Here is a 21535-nt window from a genome sequence, read left to right as displayed (position 1 = left end):
CCACTGCTCTTCATTTTGTATATTGGCTTGTTTTCTGTTTTGTTTTCTTTCTTTCAGTCTAACATGAACACTGATAGCAGCCTTTGTCTATCTATATCTAAATCTCTAATATGGATATTATTGCGCTTTCAGGGTTCCTCTGACTTCATTTGTTCATGTATTTGTTGAGGTACAAGCAGAGTTTTGAAGCTTTGTTGGAAAAAATAGTTAGATCCTCAACCAAATCACATATATTATGTGTTATTTATTATGTTTTCATTCGCTTCTTTGCAGCACATTCATGTTTTTAAGCCTCCTTAAAGGCTGATTTGTGCCTCAAGAGTCCTCAGGCCTACTTGTCCTCTTCTACAAATAAATTATTCCCTTAATAATCATGTTCTTTCAAGAATTGCCATTATACACTAATATGCAAACTATGTATATTTAGTTATTTATTTTTCTAACAACTAAATGTAACATTTTATTAACTTCACAAACTGGGTTTAAGATAAAAACATATGGTGTATGACAATAATTTAATAAACAGCGCTATTAGGGCTCAGTAGAAATGTTTGTATTTTATATTTTTTAAAACCAGTGTTGTTTCTAGAACCAGGCCATGATACATTCATTGTGTTATGAATATATGCCAAAGGTCAGATCTATCTCTTTGTCAATACGCTATCAAAAAAATAAGAGGAAAGGAAACAATAGACTTTGACCTTTCTGATGTTTTACATCTTAGTGGAGACTTAATGTCCGTACTAGATAGACCAACTTGTGAAGTTCTTTCATTGTGTGTTCTAGGCTACCAATCAGATTATATCTTCTTACAGCCAATTGGGACAAAGTAGGCTAGCTGGCTGGGTGTGTTGGAGTTTAAACTTTGGACCTGAGAAGAGGAGCTGAGAGATACAGTAGAAACTCTTTAGGAACAGAGAGACAAAGCTTTTACACAACAAAGTAAATTGGATATTTTAACTAGATCTCTGTTGTCTTGGGGGTTTCTTTGGTGTGCTACCCAAGCAGGGAAACTATGGAGCAATACGCAGATCAGGTGAGTAACAAAATATTGTCTTTTTTATTGGATTGTAGTATGCCAGTTATGGGTTACAGTGAGAGTTAAAACTGGAAAGTCCCGCAGAGGAAAGTACAGCTTGTCAGCAAATGAAAATCCTACATCTACATCTAAAATCTACCTTACTCTAAAGACAAATGCCTGTTTTAGAATAACAATGAAACAACAGAGTGTCATAAAAAATTGTCAAACTGATTCAGCACAGAATGCGGAAAATATTGTACAGTACATTGTGCTCTGGGAGGATCGTGGTGAATTGTTGGCAATAAAGCAGTAGTCCCCAGCTGTGGCAGCATATGAAACCTTTATCATCTTGTTGTCTTTGTTTCTAAAAGCTTTGTTGCCATTAAATGTCATGATCTCATTTCAGGGTTGCGATGGCATCGAGCTGCTTGACTGGCTGTTTGATCAAAATGATGGAATCCTCCGTCATGAGGAACCAGGACACCATGGCAACCATCACACCTGGCCAATCCAGGACCCAAATGTGCGTGTGGCTGTGGGACCTTTCATGTCACTCATACATACATACAAATAACTGTTTACTTTGTATATACTGTACAATAGTTCCTCCTTCACAGATTGCGTGTTATAAAAGACTGTTCCATCTCTCGCCATGTTGTCACCTCAGACAGACAGACTAATGATAGTTCTTTGGGTTTTCACCCAGCAGATGCTGCAGCCGGCTGAGCAGGCAGACGATGACTTCCTTAACGCCCTACTGAGTGGAAATGATTCTGTATCGGGTTCGCCTCTCTGGTCTCCTTCTCATAGTGACAGTGGGATCAGCGAGGACCCTCCCTCAGACCAGATGGACAGCCCTCAGCGCCCTGAGAGCCCCCCTGGGGACGCTCACTACTTCGGCCCAAGGCCACAAACCAAGGCAGCCCTGGAGGCCGACGTCTCCATTGACCTCAGTAAGTCACAAGGAGAACATTCATAATGGGAAACATTATAATATCAATCATTTAATATAGATTCAACTTTATGGAGAAGTGTTTCCAATGATGTGAGTCAAAAAAGAAAAAGATGGTGAATTAGGAATTTCAGTCTCAATATCTTCTGGCTTTGTTCCTGGACATGAATCCCTGAATCCCCTTTATCACAGATAATAAAGTAGGATAACATAGATTATTTGGGACTGTGTACAAGACTATTTAAACTATCAAAGACACTGACGTTATGAAAAACAAAAGTACCCATGTTGAGGACTAAAAAGAGTAACTGGTATTTGAGCATTGTTCAAGGCTCCAACTGTCATTTCAAGGTTTTTTATCATTGTTTATCGCATAATCCAAACAGTGACACTAGCATGTCTTATTGATCTTTGTTTGCATTTACTCTATCTGTATCCTTGTGTCTGTGCGGGTGCAGATGGCTGGGACCCCAGCTTCCCAACGGGCAGGACAAAGATTACGCAATATCCTTCTGATGTACATAGACCGCAGCTGTCCTCTGGCTTTCCTCTAACTGTCAAGGATCTGCTACTGTCTGGCACACCAGAGCCAGTAAGTATGTCCTTGTTGTGTTGGGAGTTTGACAGAGTATGTGTGGGTGGTTGTAGTAGAGGGGCAGCGATAGTGTCTTGTGGGTGTTTGTGTATATTGTTTGTGTACATAACCTGTTGTTTACCTTTTGTGAAAGTTAGTGTGTGTGTGTGTGTGTGTGTGTGTGTGTGTGTATGTGTGTGTGTGTGTGTGTGTGTGTGTGTGTGTGTGTGCGCACACGTGTATTTCAGTAAAAAACAAGTGGGTGACTACACTTGTTGAAATCATGGATTCACCAGGAAGCGAGGCCTTTGGAATTTCAAATGAAATATCTATTTTTAAACATTTGTGTACAGGAAGCGTGCAGCAAATCTTCCCAGCAGCACCCAGCTTTGTATGTTGACAGAGGAATAAGGAATGTGACGAAACATTTAAAGGATGTAGGTCCATACATTTTTTTCAAGTCTGTCTTAAAATAGTCAGGTGCCCATATGAAGACTGAAACGGGTTTTTCTTGCTGTACTGATTCCTTCTGTTCATATTGGCTGTTTAAATATCCCTTCATAATGTGTTTTCAAATGTAAAATACTAACCTGCGAGGCAATTTTGTCTGGAGAAAGAAGAAAAATACTGACCTGTGAGATAGTTTGATGTGAGAGAGGCTCAATGACACATGAAGCAGTTGATCAGGTAGGAGGTCATAAATACCAATGGATCTATAATACCAATGGATGAATGGATCTATGGGAACTATAAATCAGTTTGATTGAACAGTGGGGCAAAATCTTTGATTGTTTATAAGCAGCAGATCAGTTTACCTCAAACTAGGCTTTTGTGAGTCACAGCAGGTGGTAAGTCTTTCCTGGATAGCACTTTAGATCTCGGTGCTATGACAGTTATTCTTAGTTTGAATAAATATAAGCAATCTTAGACATAACCACCACTATGTGCCTGTGACATTTATGTTTAATGTCCTACAACATTAAAATGAGACAAATCAAGTTAAATAACACTCAAAAACACTGAATTGATTGTTCTTACTGTTGCATGCTGGGAAATCTTGAGGAGGGTCAAACCAGTACTCTGTAGTATCATTTTTTTTTACATTTTTTTAAAGACAATTAAAAGACAAAAGACAAGTGTAGAGTAGCTTATGAGTGTGTATACAGGCTTGTAGTTATTCCTTTTGGATTAAGTACCACAGGCGTGTCGGCCCTCTATGAGTGCTTTGTTTGTTTCTTCTCTTCTCTTGCTCAACTTTTGCAATGACTGCAACCAAAACACACGTGGGTCACTTTTTGTAACCTGTGAGTCACTGGAAGGGCAGAAAACAGGGCAAAAAATATTCCTAAACCCTACTGACAAAAAGTGGGAATTTTTGTACTAAAAAGACAAACTTTGGAAGATATCCACTTGAGTTGACTAACTGACTGCTGAAGCCTCATATATGATTCAGATAAACATTTGAATACATTTTTGCACAAAACGAGGACTGTGGATTTTGTGCTCCATTACTTACATTTAAAGCACATTAGGGAATCTTTCATGGTCAGTATGCACAGGAGGAATGATTACAGCAAGAAAAACCTGTTTCAATGTTTTTTGTTTTAAGACAGACTTGAAAAGTTGAGTACCTCAACCTATCCTTCAAGTCAGTATTCTGTTGAAGTTGATATTTTCCTTAAACTTTCCCATAAATGTGTTACTTCCTTTGGAAAATGCAGTCATGTGAAATACATAAAATGCATTTTATTGAAGAAAAGTTTATGCTGCATCATCTTAAATGGCGTTTGTCATTGGATTACAAAAAGGGTCATCAGTGGATACAGCAAATGACCACAAGCAGAATATAGTGTTTGTGCATTTATGCCTCTCAAAGTTGAGGGTTTGCAGTGTTTTGGGTTTCAGCACACTTCAAGTACTGATCCCATCTTTGCAGACCACTTTAATAAGAAGAGGGAGAGAGTGGCAGAATGCACCTTCTCACACCATACCTGCTTTGAGTTAGCCATGAAATTAGAGTGTTGAAGGTGGACGGATATTCTGGACTCATTTAACTACTTCTTGTGAAGCCCTACGGAGAGGAGGGATGGAAGAGACATGGGGCCAGAGAGAAAATTTAATCAAACAGCAGTGATGATGTTTTAAATATTAGTATTCATATCTCACCTCCAGCCCCCACAGCCATCACAACAGTCAATTCAAGAGTTGATTCTCAATGAAGACGAGAAGAAGCTTTTGGTGAAGGAGGGGGTGACTCTACCCACTCAATTACCTCTCACGAAGGTAAATTTCTATCAGTGTTTGTGGGTATACAATGAAAACAATTAGCAGCTCTCAGAAACTATTCTGCAGAGGTTCAGACTTAAACATTCCTTCCTCTGTGACCAGTATGAAGAGAGGATTCTGAAAAAAATACGCAGAAAGATTCGCAATAAGCAATCTGCCCAGGAGAGCCGGAAGAAAAAGAAGGAGTATATTGATGGGCTGGAGAGCAGGTAAGAGTCTAATTTAATTAATCTCATTTACACAAGAGTGGCAAGCAAATGTAGAAAAGATGATGATTTTACATGTTTTAGAATGTTAATTACAAATTCAGTATGCTTTCCATTACTGCAAACCCTCTTCCAAAACTTAATGTAAGTCTCTTGATAGTTTTCCTGCTGCACCCTCCAAGCAGTCATTGGTCAGTCCATTTCAATTCAATTTTTTCACTTCAATTCAATTTTATTTATAAAGCGCCAAATCATAACAAAAGTTATCTCGGGGCACTTTTCACATAGAGCAGGTCAAGAGCGTACTCTTAAATTTACAGAGACCCAACAATTCCCCCATGAGCAACAGAGCAGCAAGGAAAAACTCCCCTTTAACGTGAAAAAACTTCAAGCAGAACTGAGCTCTAGGTGGGCGGCCATCTGCCTTGACTAGTTGGTTTGAGAGAGAAAGCGGGAGGGAGAGAGAGGAGGAGAGGGAGGGGGAGATACTTTCATAGTTTTTCAGAAAGCTATGAAAGTCCATGATGTGCCATACTCATGTAACTGTGATTCCAGGGCTTGATTCTGGCCTTTGTCATTCATCATTCCCCTCTCTCCACATGTTTACTGTCTATCAGTTGCTGTTGAATACAAAAATGCCAGAAAATAATCTTAAGAAACACGCTTCAGGTAACATCACGGTGAACATTTCATCTACAGTTTTGAGTAAAAGTTAGGAGTAGTTTAGGAGCTTAGACTGTTTAAAAACGGATGTGCTGAACAAGTGGGAAAGGAAACCAATCGTGAACATATGTTATACCTTGGAAAACTGGATGTCAATAATATGAAGTGCATTGTATGCCATTTTAAATGGTTAACATGCAAAATTATCTGTATGGGCCTCTAAATCATAAACTAAATGAGATTAGCACAGTTCTAAAACTCATTCTGAGCAGGTAGCGTGCAGCTTTTTTAACGATTATTTTTTGAGTATTTTTGCATTTAAGTATAGTATGAATTGTATATGATAAAGAAGAAGACAGGAACTATAGAGAGGTGAGAGAGGTCCCCATCCAGAGTCAAACTGGCAATGTTGCAGTTGCCACAGTGCACATTTTAGTCCCTCAGCCACATTGACACCCTCATACACTTTTACAGAAAAACATCACTTGTAGTTTTGGGTGCAGTAGTACAGTGGTTGTTTTTAATGTTAATAAAAATAAATATAATGGAGCTTTAATGAAAAAGTTTGATTCCACTGAATTCTAACTAGAGTGATTTCACTGTGTCTGCTCCCCCTCTGTGTTATCTTCTCTAGGATGGCTACCTGCAATGCACATAATCAGGAGCTGCAGAGGAAAGTGTCGCAGCTGGAGAAATGTAACGTGTAAGGGAATTTAAAAGTGGGACTTCTCTTTCCCTTTCCAATGATCAATCACTCATCCCTCTGTAATCTCTTGGCAATGGTTATAATGACATTTCTTTTATTGTTTTTTTGTCTTTCCTCTTTCCTTTTCCCACGTCCTCTCCACAGGTCACTGATGGAACAGCTGCGCAGACTCCAGGCTCTGGTCATGAATACGTCTAACAAGCCAGCCCAGACTGGGACATATGTAATGGTATGGCTGTTCTCTCTCTCTCTGTGTCTGTGTGTGTGTGTGTGTGTTTGTGTGTGTATGTGTGTGTGTGTAATGCAGGTAGACAGACTACCCTGACGCTCCATATGACTCATTGTTAAAAGAAAACAAATCACCTTCACAGCAACCTAAAAAGTAACAATCATTACAGCTGCTTTAGCCACTACATTTGTCCACAATGGACAAGACATCACAAAGGACACAAAAAGGCACAGTCCCCATAAAGAAAAATACACTGTCTGAACAGAAGCCATTTATTGCCTTTGATCACTCCAATGGAATAAAATACAAGGCCTGAGGCTACATAAGAGGAAAGATTTTTTTTAATCTATAAATATGAATTAGTCTCAGTTCACAGTCACAGAATACATATTCTCACAAGCGCAGCAAGAGCATGATTACTCTCTTTATTCTGAGCATTGCAGCCTGACTGCATATTCACAGAGGGAATATCTGAGCCGCTCGCCATACAAACGTCCAACGATGTAGAACACACTGATTTTCAAGCACTAACTTTCTTCGACCCAAACTCACTGCGAATGATGTGTTTTCCTCCTATTCTGGCTATTCTTTATCTAACTCTTTCCCTCTTTCTTTTGCATTTGATTTTTTTTATCCCATTCTTAGGTGCTGCTGCTGTCCTTCTCCCTAATCCTGTTCCCCAGCCTCAAGCCGTTCTCTGACACCAAGGTCAGCCAAGGAGACTTCAGCCCAGTCAGAAGTGAGTAACCTTCAGTACTAAAAAGCTTTCTGCGCCCACCTGCCAACTAATCCAGCACCTCTCTGTCACCACAGAGGAGCTTGTTAGAACTGCAGTCTCACCTGCCGCTGAAAAGGTTTTCACCCGCAGAGCCTGGCTAAGGATTTGCAGTCAAGTTTAAAAATCTGATTCAATGCACAGAGAACCACAGCCATGTATTATAATTACAGTTATTAAGATACAGCTCTGTCAACAGCTTCTGAAAAATCACCTTTAATCATTACTTTGTTATTAAATTTATTGGCACAGCCTCCAGAAGTCAATTTTTTAAATTAAGAGTGTAAATTAGGAATTTCACAGCACTAAGGTGTAATTTGTCACCATAAACTGTTTGACAGCCTGTTAAACGTTTTTGGAGATTTAGAGTCTTGAATTTGATGTACTCTGCGTTTATGTACACAACACACAAACACTGGCACACACTTGCTTAGCACAGTGCCAGTTTAACTGAAGAAAACAACACAATAATAAGCAGAGCCGCATGTCCGCAGAAGCTTTAATTTGTTTATCTTTCCTCGGTGTCTTATTCTCACACAGTCCAGTCACGGTCCCTGCAGAACCTTCAGGCTTCACGCGTGCTGCATGTCATTGACCCCCCATTCTCCGCCGAGGATGAATCAGAGTCTCTGCACCGGCATTTCCCGGGAGACTTGGGATTGGAGGATATTACCACGCTGATGGGGAAGCTGAAGGTGAACAAACAACGGTCCGGTTTGGAGCCCGTGTCTGTAAACAGCAGTCGGGAAGAAAGGATGGGTCACTTCCACATAGACCCAATCACTGGTCACGTAGCTTCCGTGACCTTGGATCCCCACCGCTCTGCTAGGCTGCGACCAAATGCCGATGACATGTAAAAGAAATGAAGACACATGAATTCCCCAAAGTGTCCTTCTTCTAATAGAGCAGGGAATCATCTGGGGCTGCTGTTTACATAGAAATTAAGTTTTAATCATTCCTGTTTTGCCTTTCATATACATGCATGTCTGTTTGCCTTTTTTTCTTTATTTGTGATACTGTTTTATATCAATATATAGATTTGAATGTTAAACTGAAATTGCCTGTCGAAGTGAACTGTGTATCCTTTGCCTTCTGGTTTTGATAAAATGCCAGTGTAAATTAGTGTGTGTGGGTAAATAGAGCGATGATGATGTGTACAGTTTTGATCTCAGCAGATAATTTGTAATATGTTTAAGGCTTTTAAAAGCATGTTTTCACTGAAGAATTGATTAGAACTGTTAAGATTCATTTATGGATAAAAAACCGCCTCAAATAAAAGATGTCAGAAAGAGAAATGTGGTTCAAAATACTGTGGATGCATTTTAGGGCTTTAATAATTAAAAAAGCCACTCCAAGCACAAGGTACAATATTTCCCCTGATAGTTCTGCCTCAAAAGATATGGTCCAATGTCTAGACAAGCCATCCCCTAAAGGTCGAGTACAGTAGGTTTGATGTCAGTGGAGGCATGGTTAACAGAGAGAGAGACAGAAAACTAGGCCAAAGGTGCAAAAGATGACCTCTTATCTTTTGACTCAGACTTCTTACCTAATAACTGACATGTTGATATATTTACTCACTGAAGACAGGCTGCTGCTTGTGTCTACAGCACTCATGTGTCTGTCTTGTCAGTGCAGACAAGTGCTGATGGGATGAAAGTGTTCTTAAGCCTGCTGCCTCTCAGACCAGAATTTCATCTAACATTTACGGTCTGACTTGTTCAGGTTGACATTTTCTGTGGCTGGCAAGACTTAACTTCACCGGGGAACCAGAGATGCACTTGTGAAATTAAAAGACTCCACTGTAGAAACTGGCTTTTTTTTGACAGCATAGAGTAATAATTGAATGAATGTATAAATAAAACACGAACATGGTTCATATTAAAACAAAAAATCATCCTGAAACAGGAATTTTATGTGAAATTATTTCATCCTTTACACTTTTTATAACCTTGAAGGCACAGAAAACATTATTGTGAACTTTCGTTTGGGGAGACATAACATTTCATTATTCTGTTTTTTGGGGAGGCATTTTCTGCCTTTAGTAGATTGTACCAGTAGAGAGGGAGAGAGAGATGCAACACAGGTCTCAGTCAGACTCAAATCAGGAACATTGCAGTTCATGGTCGACGTTGAAGACCGGGGGTGCCGCAGGGTTAGTTCAATAAAGCAATGGAAAGACTTTCAAAAACAGATCTGTGTTTCATAACACATTAAAATGGATAAAAAGAGAATTCAACAAAGAGAATTTTACAACTCCCACAATACTTTTTCTCTAACTTGAGGCTCTTTTTTTAAGACTCCTGACACACCAAACCAGCAGACGGCCGCCGGGCATCTTTGGTCCGTCTGTGACTCACCAAACTGACTGTCAGCAGTTCTTGCAGTGCGTTAGTGAGAACATTTTAACAGCAACTTCAAGCAATGCGTTGATCTTTACTGGCACTAGTTCTTCGTAACTGGTGTATTAGGGTCCTAAAGATGTCAGTATGCAACACTATGAATGCCCTCCAGGGTCTAGATTGTGTAAAAGTGTGTGACATTATCCTCATTTTTATACGATGATTGCATCTTGCCCCTCTCTGTTACAGCCGGCTCAATCTGCTTTCAAGTGTGGCTTTTCAGAACAACTATAAACACTTCTGCCTTCAAACGTGGCCAGACTGCACTTTGTACAAACTAGTTTAGAGACACAGCTGTTGAGTTTTAACTTTTGTGGTTATACTGATATTACTGTACTAAAACTGAGGATAAAATCAGATTCTAGTTGACATTGTTTTCTAATATTTATTTTACTTTTATGTATGATTAATAAAGGATTAAACTATGTAGTCAGATTTCATTCCTCCAATCAATACAAATATAATATATTGTCATCTTTATATTTATCAATGACACTCAACTGCCTGCACAAGAGAGGACTGTGTATTCTGTAAAGTCACAGTATTAAATCAACATCATAAGTTATGCTACATGAAAGTAATAAGCTTTCTATATGCCTTGAAAAACACAATATGCTGTGTTGACTTGTCTTTCTATCTCTTGTCTTCATCTGTTCCTTTTCCTCTTTTATTCAACTTTGTCTTGTTTTTCCTTTAATCAGGGTGAAAGTCTCTTGACCCTCAGTATCTCTAATCAGCACCTTAACCCCTTGCTTTGATTATCCAAATCCCCATGGAGCCGACAGCCCCTACACATAGATTGGCTACCACTGAGTTTGTGTAGCCATTAGTGGAATGACAGGAAAACTGAGTGTCCATCAAAGAAAGCCCTCTTCTTCTTTTTTTAATCTACAAATTGGCTTTTATTTTCAATGTGAGGTGTGACGCTGGCCCAGATAAACTTGGCTTCTTACTTGTTTGGTGGAGGATTCCCAAGCACCTCCAAACTTTGGTATTAACAAAATTGTTTTTCCAATTTCAGCGAGAGAAGGAGGAAATTAATATACCCCAGCACATACTCAAGCTTCAGAGCTGAATCTTTCATTTTAAAGAGGTGCAAGAGCAATTAAATTATGTTTACTTTTTTTTGTCTTGTTTTCTTGTTTTTTAGGCATGTCAGTGCAGTTCTCTGCTGCAGCACTAATTTGACAGTAAGTCTAACTAGGAAGACACCAGCTGCAGTATTTTGATTAATAGAAAATATTGAAAGCAATATATTTTGTATACAGCCGTGGCCAATAGTTTTAAGAATGACACAAGTATTGGTTTTCACAAAGTTTGCTGCTTCAGTGTTTTTAGATCTTTTTGTCAGATGTTACTATGCTATACTGAAGTATAATTACAAGCATTTCATAAGTGTCAAAGGTTTTTATTGACAATTACATTAAGTTTATAGTGTCAATATTTGCAGTGTTGACCCTTCTTTTTCAAGACCTCTGCCATTCGCCCTGGCATGCTGTCATGCTGACATGTAATGCATGTCAGTGGATTCTTAGAAAGTCCAACACATATAATTATCTAGCATAATCTGTTTACAAAAGTTAAGGGTGTATTACTCAACATGAGTGACTAATCTGTGAATCACAATTAATGCTTGAGTTAATGGAATATGCAGATGTGAGAAATTTGTGTGACTCTAAACAAATAAGAAAATGAGTCATAACCTGGTTCCTATTAGTTTGTGCTGGTGAGAGTATCTTTGCCCATAATGATTTGGCATTGATTAATTTTGTAAACAAGCAAATTTAATTTCAGTATGAATTCAATGGTGGCACTAGTGAGTGAATTATTTATTTGTTTGTGTAGTCTTATCATAAAGTCTTAACAATGCAAGAACTGAAAATTGATTTAAACTCCACATCACAATCACATTTAATCACCCCTCTTTGCAGTCAAAAATAATGTCAACATGTTTTTTAAATGTGTTGGTCATACTTTCGTATTTAAGAGAACGAAGAAAAATGGTCTTTGAGGAAATATCAGAAATGCTCTTTTTTGTCTCAGCTGGCTGGAGGGGCACATGACAAAGTAAGCAAACTGCTGTAGCCGCAAACCAGAGACAGGGATTTTGAAGAGCAACAACCAGCATCTAACCGATCCGAAGTTACATTTGCAGGAATGTTTTACAAGCTGTTTACTGTGCTGCAGCTGAGCAGTTAATTAGCTAGTTGATGTTAGCGGCGCACTTTGTTTGAATGTTCGGTTGGTGGCTCTTCCGAATGGCTAATGCACAAGACGTGTGTTCATGTTTGAAAGTTAGATAAGGAGACATTAGCAGACAAGCTAATGTGGGATGTTGTTCAGAGTCTGAGGCTCTTGTGTTGCGTAGCAGGATGCAATCAGGCTCAGTGTGACTGTCAATCAGTTTCATTGATTTAATACAAAACTAGGGGGAGCCATCATGAAACCAGAGAATTTAAAATATAATTTTTTCCATTTTGGTTCTATTTCAATTGACACATGAGCTTCACCCACAACTAATAAGAAGAAAACTGAGGTGTCGTGACCGTCACAGTATACACAATGTCTATTTCTTTCTTGTTTCTCTATTCAGTTTTAATTCGACATACTGACATAAGGACACAAATCCAAGGAGGAACCAAATACAAGCAATTAACAAATCAATAAAACCACAACTGTCTCAACAGTGATTGTACCAGAAATGTCTTCAACAATGTAACAGTAGTGGAGAGTTTGTATTTGGTGGAAAAAGATAAAATTATATCACAGTCAGTAGCTGTAAAAGCTCGCGCTGGGCTGGATGGAGAAATCTAAATACATTCTGAAGGCACCAACAGTTTCTGTCTAAAGATGTCTGCAAGTCACTACAATTACTTCTGCCTCTGATCACTGTGTCAAAACTTTAGTGGGGTGAATAGTGTTAAATGTTAGCAGAGCAGACACCTCGCTGTTAGTCGGAAGCATTTTACATCAACTTTGGATCCAGTCACCTTAGTTTGTAATTGATACACTCTAAGACTCAAGAAGGTGATTTAACACAAACAATACTTATAGTTCTCCCTTTTTTGTTTTATTTTATTTTGATTGGCATAGTTGTAATCTTCTGGTTCTTCAATTAAGCAAGGTAAATGTTAATTTAATTTAATGTCCAAGACACCAATCTGTGTATTTTTTTGATCATTATTGCTGATTTTAAGATGATGTGAAACTTCAAAAAGAAAACTCCAGTTGACAAAGGAAAATACAAGAGCAAAACAGGCCACACCTCAGTTCAGTCAGCTCTGATGCAGCATGATAAAAGTGCATTTGGATGGAGGCAGAGGGAGGGGGTGGTAGCGGGCTTGAGTCAACACAAACACAAACACATGCAGTGCAAACAAATGAAGGTTTCATTAACCGGGCACTGTGTCACCCCAGAGCTGGTGGCTTTACTCCACATTAAAGCTGATTAAAAAAACCACTAAATAAATTCTGAGTCCCATACTGAGCAATTGACCTCAGTCTTTAAAGTCGCTGTAAGTGCAAAGTGCAAAGAGATGTAATAACAGCAGAAATATGTCAAGGATCTCAAAGACTAGATGTAAGTCTGGTATTCCATATAAACTGATTCTTGTGTATTTCTCTTAAATTATTAAATAAAATAATACATTTTTGAAGCGCAAATAAAAGGAATCTTACCCTTGCTTGTTCTGAACAAAGGGAACAAAGGAATCTATTTGTGGCTCAGGATTGAGAATGGTGCTTTAAAAAGCATGAATTTAAATAATCTTTAAATCACTCTGAACTCATATGGAGGTGTCTGGTCATAGATGAATGTTTGACAGGAGAATTTCATCCTGAGAGTTAGGTCTACACCAAATATTGGGCTAACAGATGAAAATCAAAAATTATTCTTTTTCGGCTCCAGAATACTAATCATTCTCAAGGTGATCCTGACTGTGAGCCTGAAGCCAGCTCTATGAATTAGTGGTGTTATGGTTCTGTATGCAGTCTGACTCGGTGTCCTAAGCTAAAGAGGTCAAAACTCCAGCAACACTTGTAGTATACAGAACAAGTTTATTGTTTGACCAATGTGTTTCGGCTTGTGGCCATCAGGGTCATCCTGTGTCCCTAGCTGCCATTCTCTATCGGTCCTCCAGAGGCCCTTCTCCAGAGACTTTTATCCCTTTTTGTTTGGACTGAACTGAGTGGGAGAAAGCTGATTTAAGTTATAAATTTAAAGACTTCTGGCATGATATCTTAAGTTGCCTTTATTAGTTAGACTGTATTCATTGTGTTTTCGGGTTTTTGGTTCTGTTTGCTCTGTGTTTTTCCTCCTGTGTTCATATAATCCTACCCAGCCTGCTTTTCTCTTCACATCTGCCCTGCCCTTGTTTCTTGCCACCTGTTACTGGTTGTTTCATTATTTCAGTTTGTATTTAAGTCCTGGTTTTCAGTTCATTATTGTTGGATCCTTTTGTCGGCTCTGTTTGTGCTGCATTCTGTTTCAGTTCTGTTTCACGCTTCTATGTGAGATTTTCCTGCCATCAAAAATATATCAGTATGCAGTCAGCTTCATCTCTGGCCCCGCTGGGACAAGATAGTGAACTGAAATGGCGTACTGATTGATCAATCAGGAGAGCCTCAACAACCCCTAGCATGCCAGCTGTCTAATTACACCCTAACAGTTTATTTACTTTCTCTAAGCAACTAAAAGAGCATCATGACAACTAAGATTGTTACCTATGGTCCTTGGCGTCCCTCCAGATGTGGCACTTTCCCTCCGACTATCTGGATGACGAAATGCTTCTGTTCATTCAACAATGACAAATTGTTGCCTCTGACTCAGCACACACATGAAGCGAGTTTAAGCTCTCTTCATGGACAAGTTTTGTGCGTGACTGGATCAACCTGACACGAACTCTTGTTGGTGTTTTCCAGCTTCCGTGATTTTACAAGAACAATGGCAAATGTGACCACACTTCAGAAGAAATCCAGCTTGTTTTTTGCACCTGTGGTCAGAGTTTTTTGCCTCACTGCAACACGGTATATCTTAGCTCTGTTTTTTTGTTTTTTTTATTGGTGAATTTCACATAAGCTGACTGGCTTGGACCCTCCAAACTCAGAAAGCAAAATATGGTTACCTCAACAGCTCTATCTTTGCTAAAGTCTGTTGAATCATTGGTCTGCTTTATTTTTTTACCCTCTGCTACTTATACTTGTTTTATTGTATTTTGTTTTTGAAAAGTGTATTATAATTAAGTTACACTGGAAGTGACCAAATGGTACAACACCAGCTCTGCAACTTCACATTTGTCACTGTGGGTGCATCAAGTAGACTGCTTGTTAGCAAGCATTGTGTAAACAGGCAATCTGACTCTCTCCAGCAATTTGCCGAACAGCACTTCATTTTGTTTTTATCTGTGATCTTATATACAAGGGACACATAAACTACAATAAGGATCTCACCTTCACTGATATTTATGCATTGCTAAAGACAAAACTTCCAAACCCACTTCCCACTTCCCGCATTACTTTTTCTTTGTCTGCAGATCAGTAGGGGGTTTCCTGGTAAATTTAACCTTCATTTTCATAAAGTTTTTCTCACATTGCATTGTATGTTATTCCAAAATGCTTTGAGAGTCAATTCACTACAAATCTATATCAACTGAACAGAGTAAACTTGCAGCGCAGTGCACTGTGCTCATTAGGTCTTCTTCAACCTTCGAGGGTAAAATGCAAAATAAATGTAAAAAAATGCAGGTTACACACTGTAATCTCAGTCATATGAGCATAGCTGGAGCCCTTCAACTATGACAGGGTGGTTTTACAGTACAATATATAGGCAGCAATGGGAACATATGGAGTGCTCATTCTGACTGGCCAACCATTAATACTTCAGTGTTATTCTGAAGGGGTAACAGGTCTATAGAGGGCTCCATGTGTGCTCCTATAACCTTTATTATACACACAAGCAGGGGACAAAAACAAACTGTGTTTACTGATATGGTAAGTAGTCTACTTTCCATCAGCCGTGGCAATTACTGCCGGTTTTATCCTAATTTCAAACACAGCATTAATATGGGTGTCCTCCGAGGAGATGCAAGGTGGTTTTGCTGTGCAACCTCTGAAATGTCAGGTGCAGGTCACGCAGACTTATTATACATCACAGATTTGGACACTTAGAACATTAAACCAGCCATACTGTCAGCCCCTGCACATTTGGAGGTTTAGGGGTTGTTAAGATAACAAGTGGGTCGCAAAGGATTAGAACAGTGTAGATTAATTTTTTTCATCCACTCATGTCTTTTTAATTTTCTCGAAAACATGCAGGGAAGGATTACTTACAGACAAGGGAACTTATTCATAAACTCCTGCTCTTTTTCAGAAGAGACGTTAACTCAGCTACATTTTGTTTTCAACTGTTTGTGCTCTTCAGTCTACCTAAACTTCACTGTTGGAAAATATGACAGAAGCTATTGCACAGGTTTCTCCACTTGATGCCGGCTGGAAGCTGGACTGAAGAAAACAGAATTTTGAACAAACAACTGTTTTTGCATCAATTAATGAAGCCACTAAAAGCATATTTGAGTTCACAAAAAAACACAAATAGAATAGAAAGAGATATTTCAACAAGCACAATGCAAAATTAATTCTGAGCCAGAAAACATTTTACAATCAGTCTGTTGGGGAATATCAACAAAGAGCTCAGTGAAATGTTTCACCCTGTCTGTAGCTATTCCCCAATGATTTTATTTTTAAGATATTTACTTTAATATTTACAGTGATTTGTTGTGGGGTAGTTTTAGGCAAAACTCACTGTTCTGAATACATATGATGAGCTGGAGATGATACAATTCCTCAGTGAGTTAATGTCTTATTTAATATTTAATCTATTTATTCTGATGAAATTACACTTGAGATGACTAAGACGCTCATTTCACTGTCAGTAAAAAATAAGTAGCTAAAATATTATAAAGCATAATAATAATAATAATAAATATTATTATTATTATTATTACATCTTTATGTTTTTTTAAGCAGACTCATTTTTATGATGCTCCTGACCTCCAGACGTTTCTTTTCCCCTTCAAAAAGTTGAATTTGTAAGAATAATTTGTAGAAAGCACATATATTGAGGGTGATAATAGGAATACGCAAGATTTGACTTTATCCCATGAAATTTATTGCCAGAGCGCAATATGAGACGATGCCCTTTAAAAAAACAAAACAAACAAAAAAAAAACACAATCCTCGAGTAAAGGTTCACTGTAACCTTATTATTTTGCGTGTCCTTGATCCTTCTCTTGAGCCCCCTCATCAGATGTGTGGAGCGAGAACATCAAACACAGCACTGTGTAAAGCATCCGCTCCACACCTTTGCATATTTTACGCGCATCATTGTCTCCACGTCTCCAAAGCTGCCTATAAAACTTGCACAGCACAAACATGATTATATACGAGGTGCCGGTGTTGCGTCAAAACACATTAAGCCTCACTCTTGATGGACATGCTGGGAGACTTTGATCTGGCTGTGGCTATCAGAGAGTGGATTCGCTCTGGTCCAATCATCCTGCTGGTGAGGAGAGGAGCGTCGCCCGCGCGACTGAGCTTTGCGCGTTCATGTGAAACCTATAAACGGACGCAGAGGCGCGCAGAGCTGTGAGTAGTCGTGGAGAGAGGAGAAGAGGATAATCGTGGCAGAAGAGAGCCTCTGTATCGCTGTGGGAGGCAACCTGACACAGATATAGAAGGGATGCTCAAAATACCATCAACACAAACTTTTTTCTCTCTCTTTTGTAACACACAGCTTTCCAACTTTGCTGTGCAAGGTGATGTGTGATCAAGAGAGTCCAGCCATGCAGCTGAATGAGACTGAAGTTCAAACCCTGGCTCCAGAGCCATGTGAGCAGCAAATACTACAGGAGGACAATACTGGAAACTGTAGTGGAGGCTCCACCAGCAACCTGTCGCTACACTGCTGGCTGCAGCTCCTCACCAGGGAATCTATCATGGAATTTCAAGGAGACAGCTCCAGTCTGGTGGTGCGTGTGATGATAGCATGTGTCTACTCTATAGTCTGTGCGCTCGGGCTGGTAGGAAACTCACTTGCTCTTTATCTGCTGCACTCACGTTACAGGCAAAATCAGTCATCCATCAACTGCTTTGTGATGGGACTGGCTATCACAGATTTACAGTTTGTTCTGACTTTGCCTTTCTGGGCAGTGGACACAGCCCTGGACTTCCGCTGGCCATTTGGCCGTGTGATGTGCAAAATCATCAGCTCTGTCACCACCATGAACATGTACGCCAGTGTTTTCTTCCTTACAGCTATGAGCATGGCACGCTATTACTCTATCTCCTCTGCACTGAAGATGCACAGCCGGCGAGCAGCAGCCACCAGGGCCAAGTGGACCAGCCTGGGAATCTGGGCTGTCTCTTTGCTGGCCACGTTGCCTCATGCCATCTACTCCACAAGCGCCCAGGTATCAGATGAGGAACTTTGCCTGGTGCGCTTCCCGGACTCAGGCACCTGGGATCCACAGCTTCTTTTGGGTCTATACCAGCTGCAAAAGGTCCTGCTGGGCTTCCTCATTCCTTTGATCATAATAACTGTCTGCTACCTGCTTCTATTGCGCTTCATCCTCAACCGACGCATTGCGGGCACTGCGGGCCCAGAGGTGGAGCAGTGCCGGCAAAGTCGTCGCTCCAAAGTGACCAAATCTATTGTCATCGTGGTTCTGTCTTTCTTTCTGTGCTGGCTTCCCAATCAGGCACTGACACTGTGGGGAGTGCTCATAAAGTTTGACCTTGTGCCCTTCAGCAAGGCTTTCTACAACGCACAGGCTTATGCCTTCCCCCTGACTGTGTGTTTGGCACACACCAACAGCTGCCTCAATCCTGTGCTCTACTGCCTGATTCGCAGGGAGTTTCGAGCGGGTCTCAAGGAGCTTCTCTTCCACACCACACCATCCTTCAGGAGCCTAACTCATCTGCTGCGTCGCAAGGCCAAAGTGGCCGAGGCACCCCCTGTTCTGGTGCTGGTCCAAATGGATGTCTGACTGGATGACTGATTTTCTGTGACTGAGGAGTTGAAGGAATGAATGACTCACAAAGTAAAGAAGTGAGAGCAGCTAATAGAACTTGATTTGGAGTTGTTTACCATGAAGGTGCATTCATCTCAACCTTGTCAACACAGAAAATCAAATATCTTTTAAGCTTCAGAAAACAATATAATGATAATGGACCACCCAGTGGGATGTGCCCCACTTTCACTGCGTGCGCTAAGAAACACTCTGTCACAAATATTTTCACTTGTTATACAATGACTCTCTCTTTCTCGCAGCATCTCTGTTTCTCTCTCTGCCGCTGACAGGCAATACTTGTAATGCTCCCAGTGTAATGTTTAATGAATATGTATAAACGTCATAGTTGCAGCAATCAGACACTTGTCTGAGAGGAGCTCAGTTAAATCCTAAATTAACATTTGCCACTCCATCAACATCATGTGATTAACCATTTTTTCACACTCATGGAAGGCTGAAAACATTGCATGAGTAGTGATAAAACTCTTGATTGACTTGGATAAAAGAAGAGCAAATCAAGATCAAGAAGTTGTAAAGAAGAACAAAACACAAATAGAATATATGTAATGGGGAGGTGTCCTTGTGTGATGGTTGCCGTGTTTGTGTTTGTTCTTTGGTGCAATTGTGTGCATTGTCTCATACAGTGAAGGTAAAATGAAAAAAATAAACATAATTTTAAAAGTAGGATAATTGTGCATAGTAATATTTGCTATATCTAAAAGACAATGAATGAGCAAAGTACCTGAAAAGTCTATTGGTGCATATTTTTTTAAAACTGTAAAAATGGCAAGGTCAAGCCCAGTAAAACATGTGTGCAATTTATTTTTCTGGGAACAAAAAAAAAAAAAAAAGAATAATAGTTGTTTGGTGCATTGTGTTGGAGAAAAGCTTGTGCCTGAATAATGGTGAAAAAAAGAAATTAGTAGAAGTTACAAGAATCTTTCCTGTTCTTTTTCAAGATGACACTAATTCATCAAAGGGTTCAGTGTAACAAGTGTATAGTTAGTGAGATGAAGGCTGTCCTTGAGAATGACTGAGTTGAGGTATAATATGAGATTCATACTCCTGTGCAGTAAATCCTACACTACTCACACGAGAGCTGATAATATATATTGTACTGTACGCACACAAATAGTAAAATTTATGTGCACTATCTCCTTTTTTCTCTCTCACTGACCCTACACAGCTACAAACACACACACACACACCCACACACACACACACACACACACACACACACATTGTACATGTATCTGCAGTTTTCTCATTGCTGTAAATTGAACCACAAAATTAATAATTTAGAATTTATGCAGATTTGTGCATCTTTGCAGCATATTTAAACCAGGCCATTCATAAAAAATGAAGCATTTCTCAATGGATAGTCCATTGCTGCCAGCACCTGCCTCTCCTTCTATGTTAAAGGACCAGTGTGCAGGATTTAGTGGCATCTAGCGGTGAGGTTGCAGATTGCAACCAACTGAATACCCCTCCCCTCACATTCCCTTTTCAAGTATGTAGGAGAACCTATGGTGGCCGCGAAACTCACAAAAAACACAAAAGACCCTCTCTAGATCCAGTGTTTGGTTTGTCCGTTCTGAGCTACTGTAGAAACATGGTGGTGCAACATGGCGGGCTCCATGGAAGAGGACCTGCTCCCTATGTAGATATAAAGGTCTCATTCTAAGGTAACGAAAACACAACAATTCTTATTTTCAGGTGATTATACACTAATGAAAACATAATTATGAATATTATATTCCATTTCTGCCAGTAGATCCACCTAAATCTTATACACTGGTGCTTTAAATTACACAGTCAGGAGCACGTAACTGAGTAACACTGACGTGATAATGTGATCTTGTATGAATATGTTGTCTCTCTGTATTCTCTCGTGATTGTGACACTCTTCATGATCTTTTATGGAAGACATTTGTTGAACTAATGTTTCAATGGATTTGTATGGATGAACACATTGTAAATTAAATTAAGCAAAGATTAAAACTTGAACTAACTTGAACTATTTGGTATATTTGTGCAAGTCAGAATTCAGAGCACATACAAAGGGAGATGAATTAGTTACTTGTGGGACAAATGTTATCCTCTGTTTTCACTCGTCTGTTCAATTTTTAATGGGATTTAATTTTCTTATTCTGTGTTAGTGCTGCACCTCTTCAGTCACTAACAACATCATTACTGTGCTGCACAAATAATCCATGACAGACGTGCTGACATGTTGTGCCGTTAACAACAATAGCTGTCAGACAGAGAGAAAAGCTTTTCTTAATCCCCTCCAATGAGCTGTGATGAAATATTTATTTTGATTTTGCTATTGATCAAAACTCCTGTGTGAAATTAAGTCATAGAGTCCAAATATGACAAAGTATACTGAAAATATTTTAATATCAGTACTTTAAAATACTTGCATATGATTCTACAACAGAATGTTATAGGTGATATTTATTTAGTTAGACATGTTTTTTCAAATATTTTTGTTGCATGTTCATATGATTATATGATGATATATGATTGTTATAAAAACAATAGAACTAAAACCTAGTTTTAAAAGCTTTATAATTTTTTAATATTGTGCTTACATGGTGCATATTCAGGAAAGAAAATGTGTTAAATCAAATTAAACTATGACACTAAACTATGCTGA

At 39.2% G+C, this 21535-nt stretch overlaps 2 protein-coding genes across 3 annotated transcripts; both read left to right on the top strand.

The window, feature by feature from the left end:
* The first annotated feature begins 856 nt into the window (after positions 1-856).
* On the top strand, positions 857-8707 carry creb3l3a (cAMP responsive element binding protein 3-like 3a). 2 transcript variants are annotated; one of them, XM_067597285.1, is made up of 10 exons: positions 857-1036; positions 1428-1544; positions 1731-1974; positions 2432-2565; positions 4720-4830; positions 4936-5042; positions 6337-6405; positions 6553-6637; positions 7283-7376; positions 7953-8707. In XM_067597285.1, exons 1-10 carry the CDS (start codon positions 1016-1018, stop codon positions 8267-8269), a joined length of 1299 nt encoding a protein of 432 aa, XP_067453386.1. In that variant the 5' UTR covers positions 857-1015; the 3' UTR covers positions 8270-8707. The 2 variants fall into 2 exon arrangements, with proteins under 2 accessions (XP_067453386.1, XP_067453385.1); XM_067597284.1 differs by having other exon boundaries at positions 1728-1974.
* Positions 8708-17477: 8770 nt separating this feature from the next.
* rxfp3.2b (relaxin family peptide receptor 3.2b) lies at positions 17478-20864 on the top strand. The gene has a single exon (XM_067597283.1). The coding sequence runs from the start codon at positions 17626-17628 to the stop codon at positions 18850-18852; it is 1227 nt and encodes a 408-aa protein (XP_067453384.1). The 5' UTR covers positions 17478-17625; the 3' UTR covers positions 18853-20864.
* The last annotated feature ends 671 nt before the right edge of the window (positions 20865-21535 follow it).

The sequence above is a fragment of the Thunnus thynnus genome, chromosome 8 (genome assembly GCF_963924715.1).
Source record: "Thunnus thynnus chromosome 8, fThuThy2.1, whole genome shotgun sequence".
NCBI classification, from domain to species: domain Eukaryota; kingdom Metazoa; phylum Chordata; class Actinopteri; order Scombriformes; family Scombridae; genus Thunnus; species Thunnus thynnus.
The sequence above is the reverse complement of the archived record's forward strand: the minus strand, read 5'-3'. Positions and strand labels throughout refer to the sequence as shown.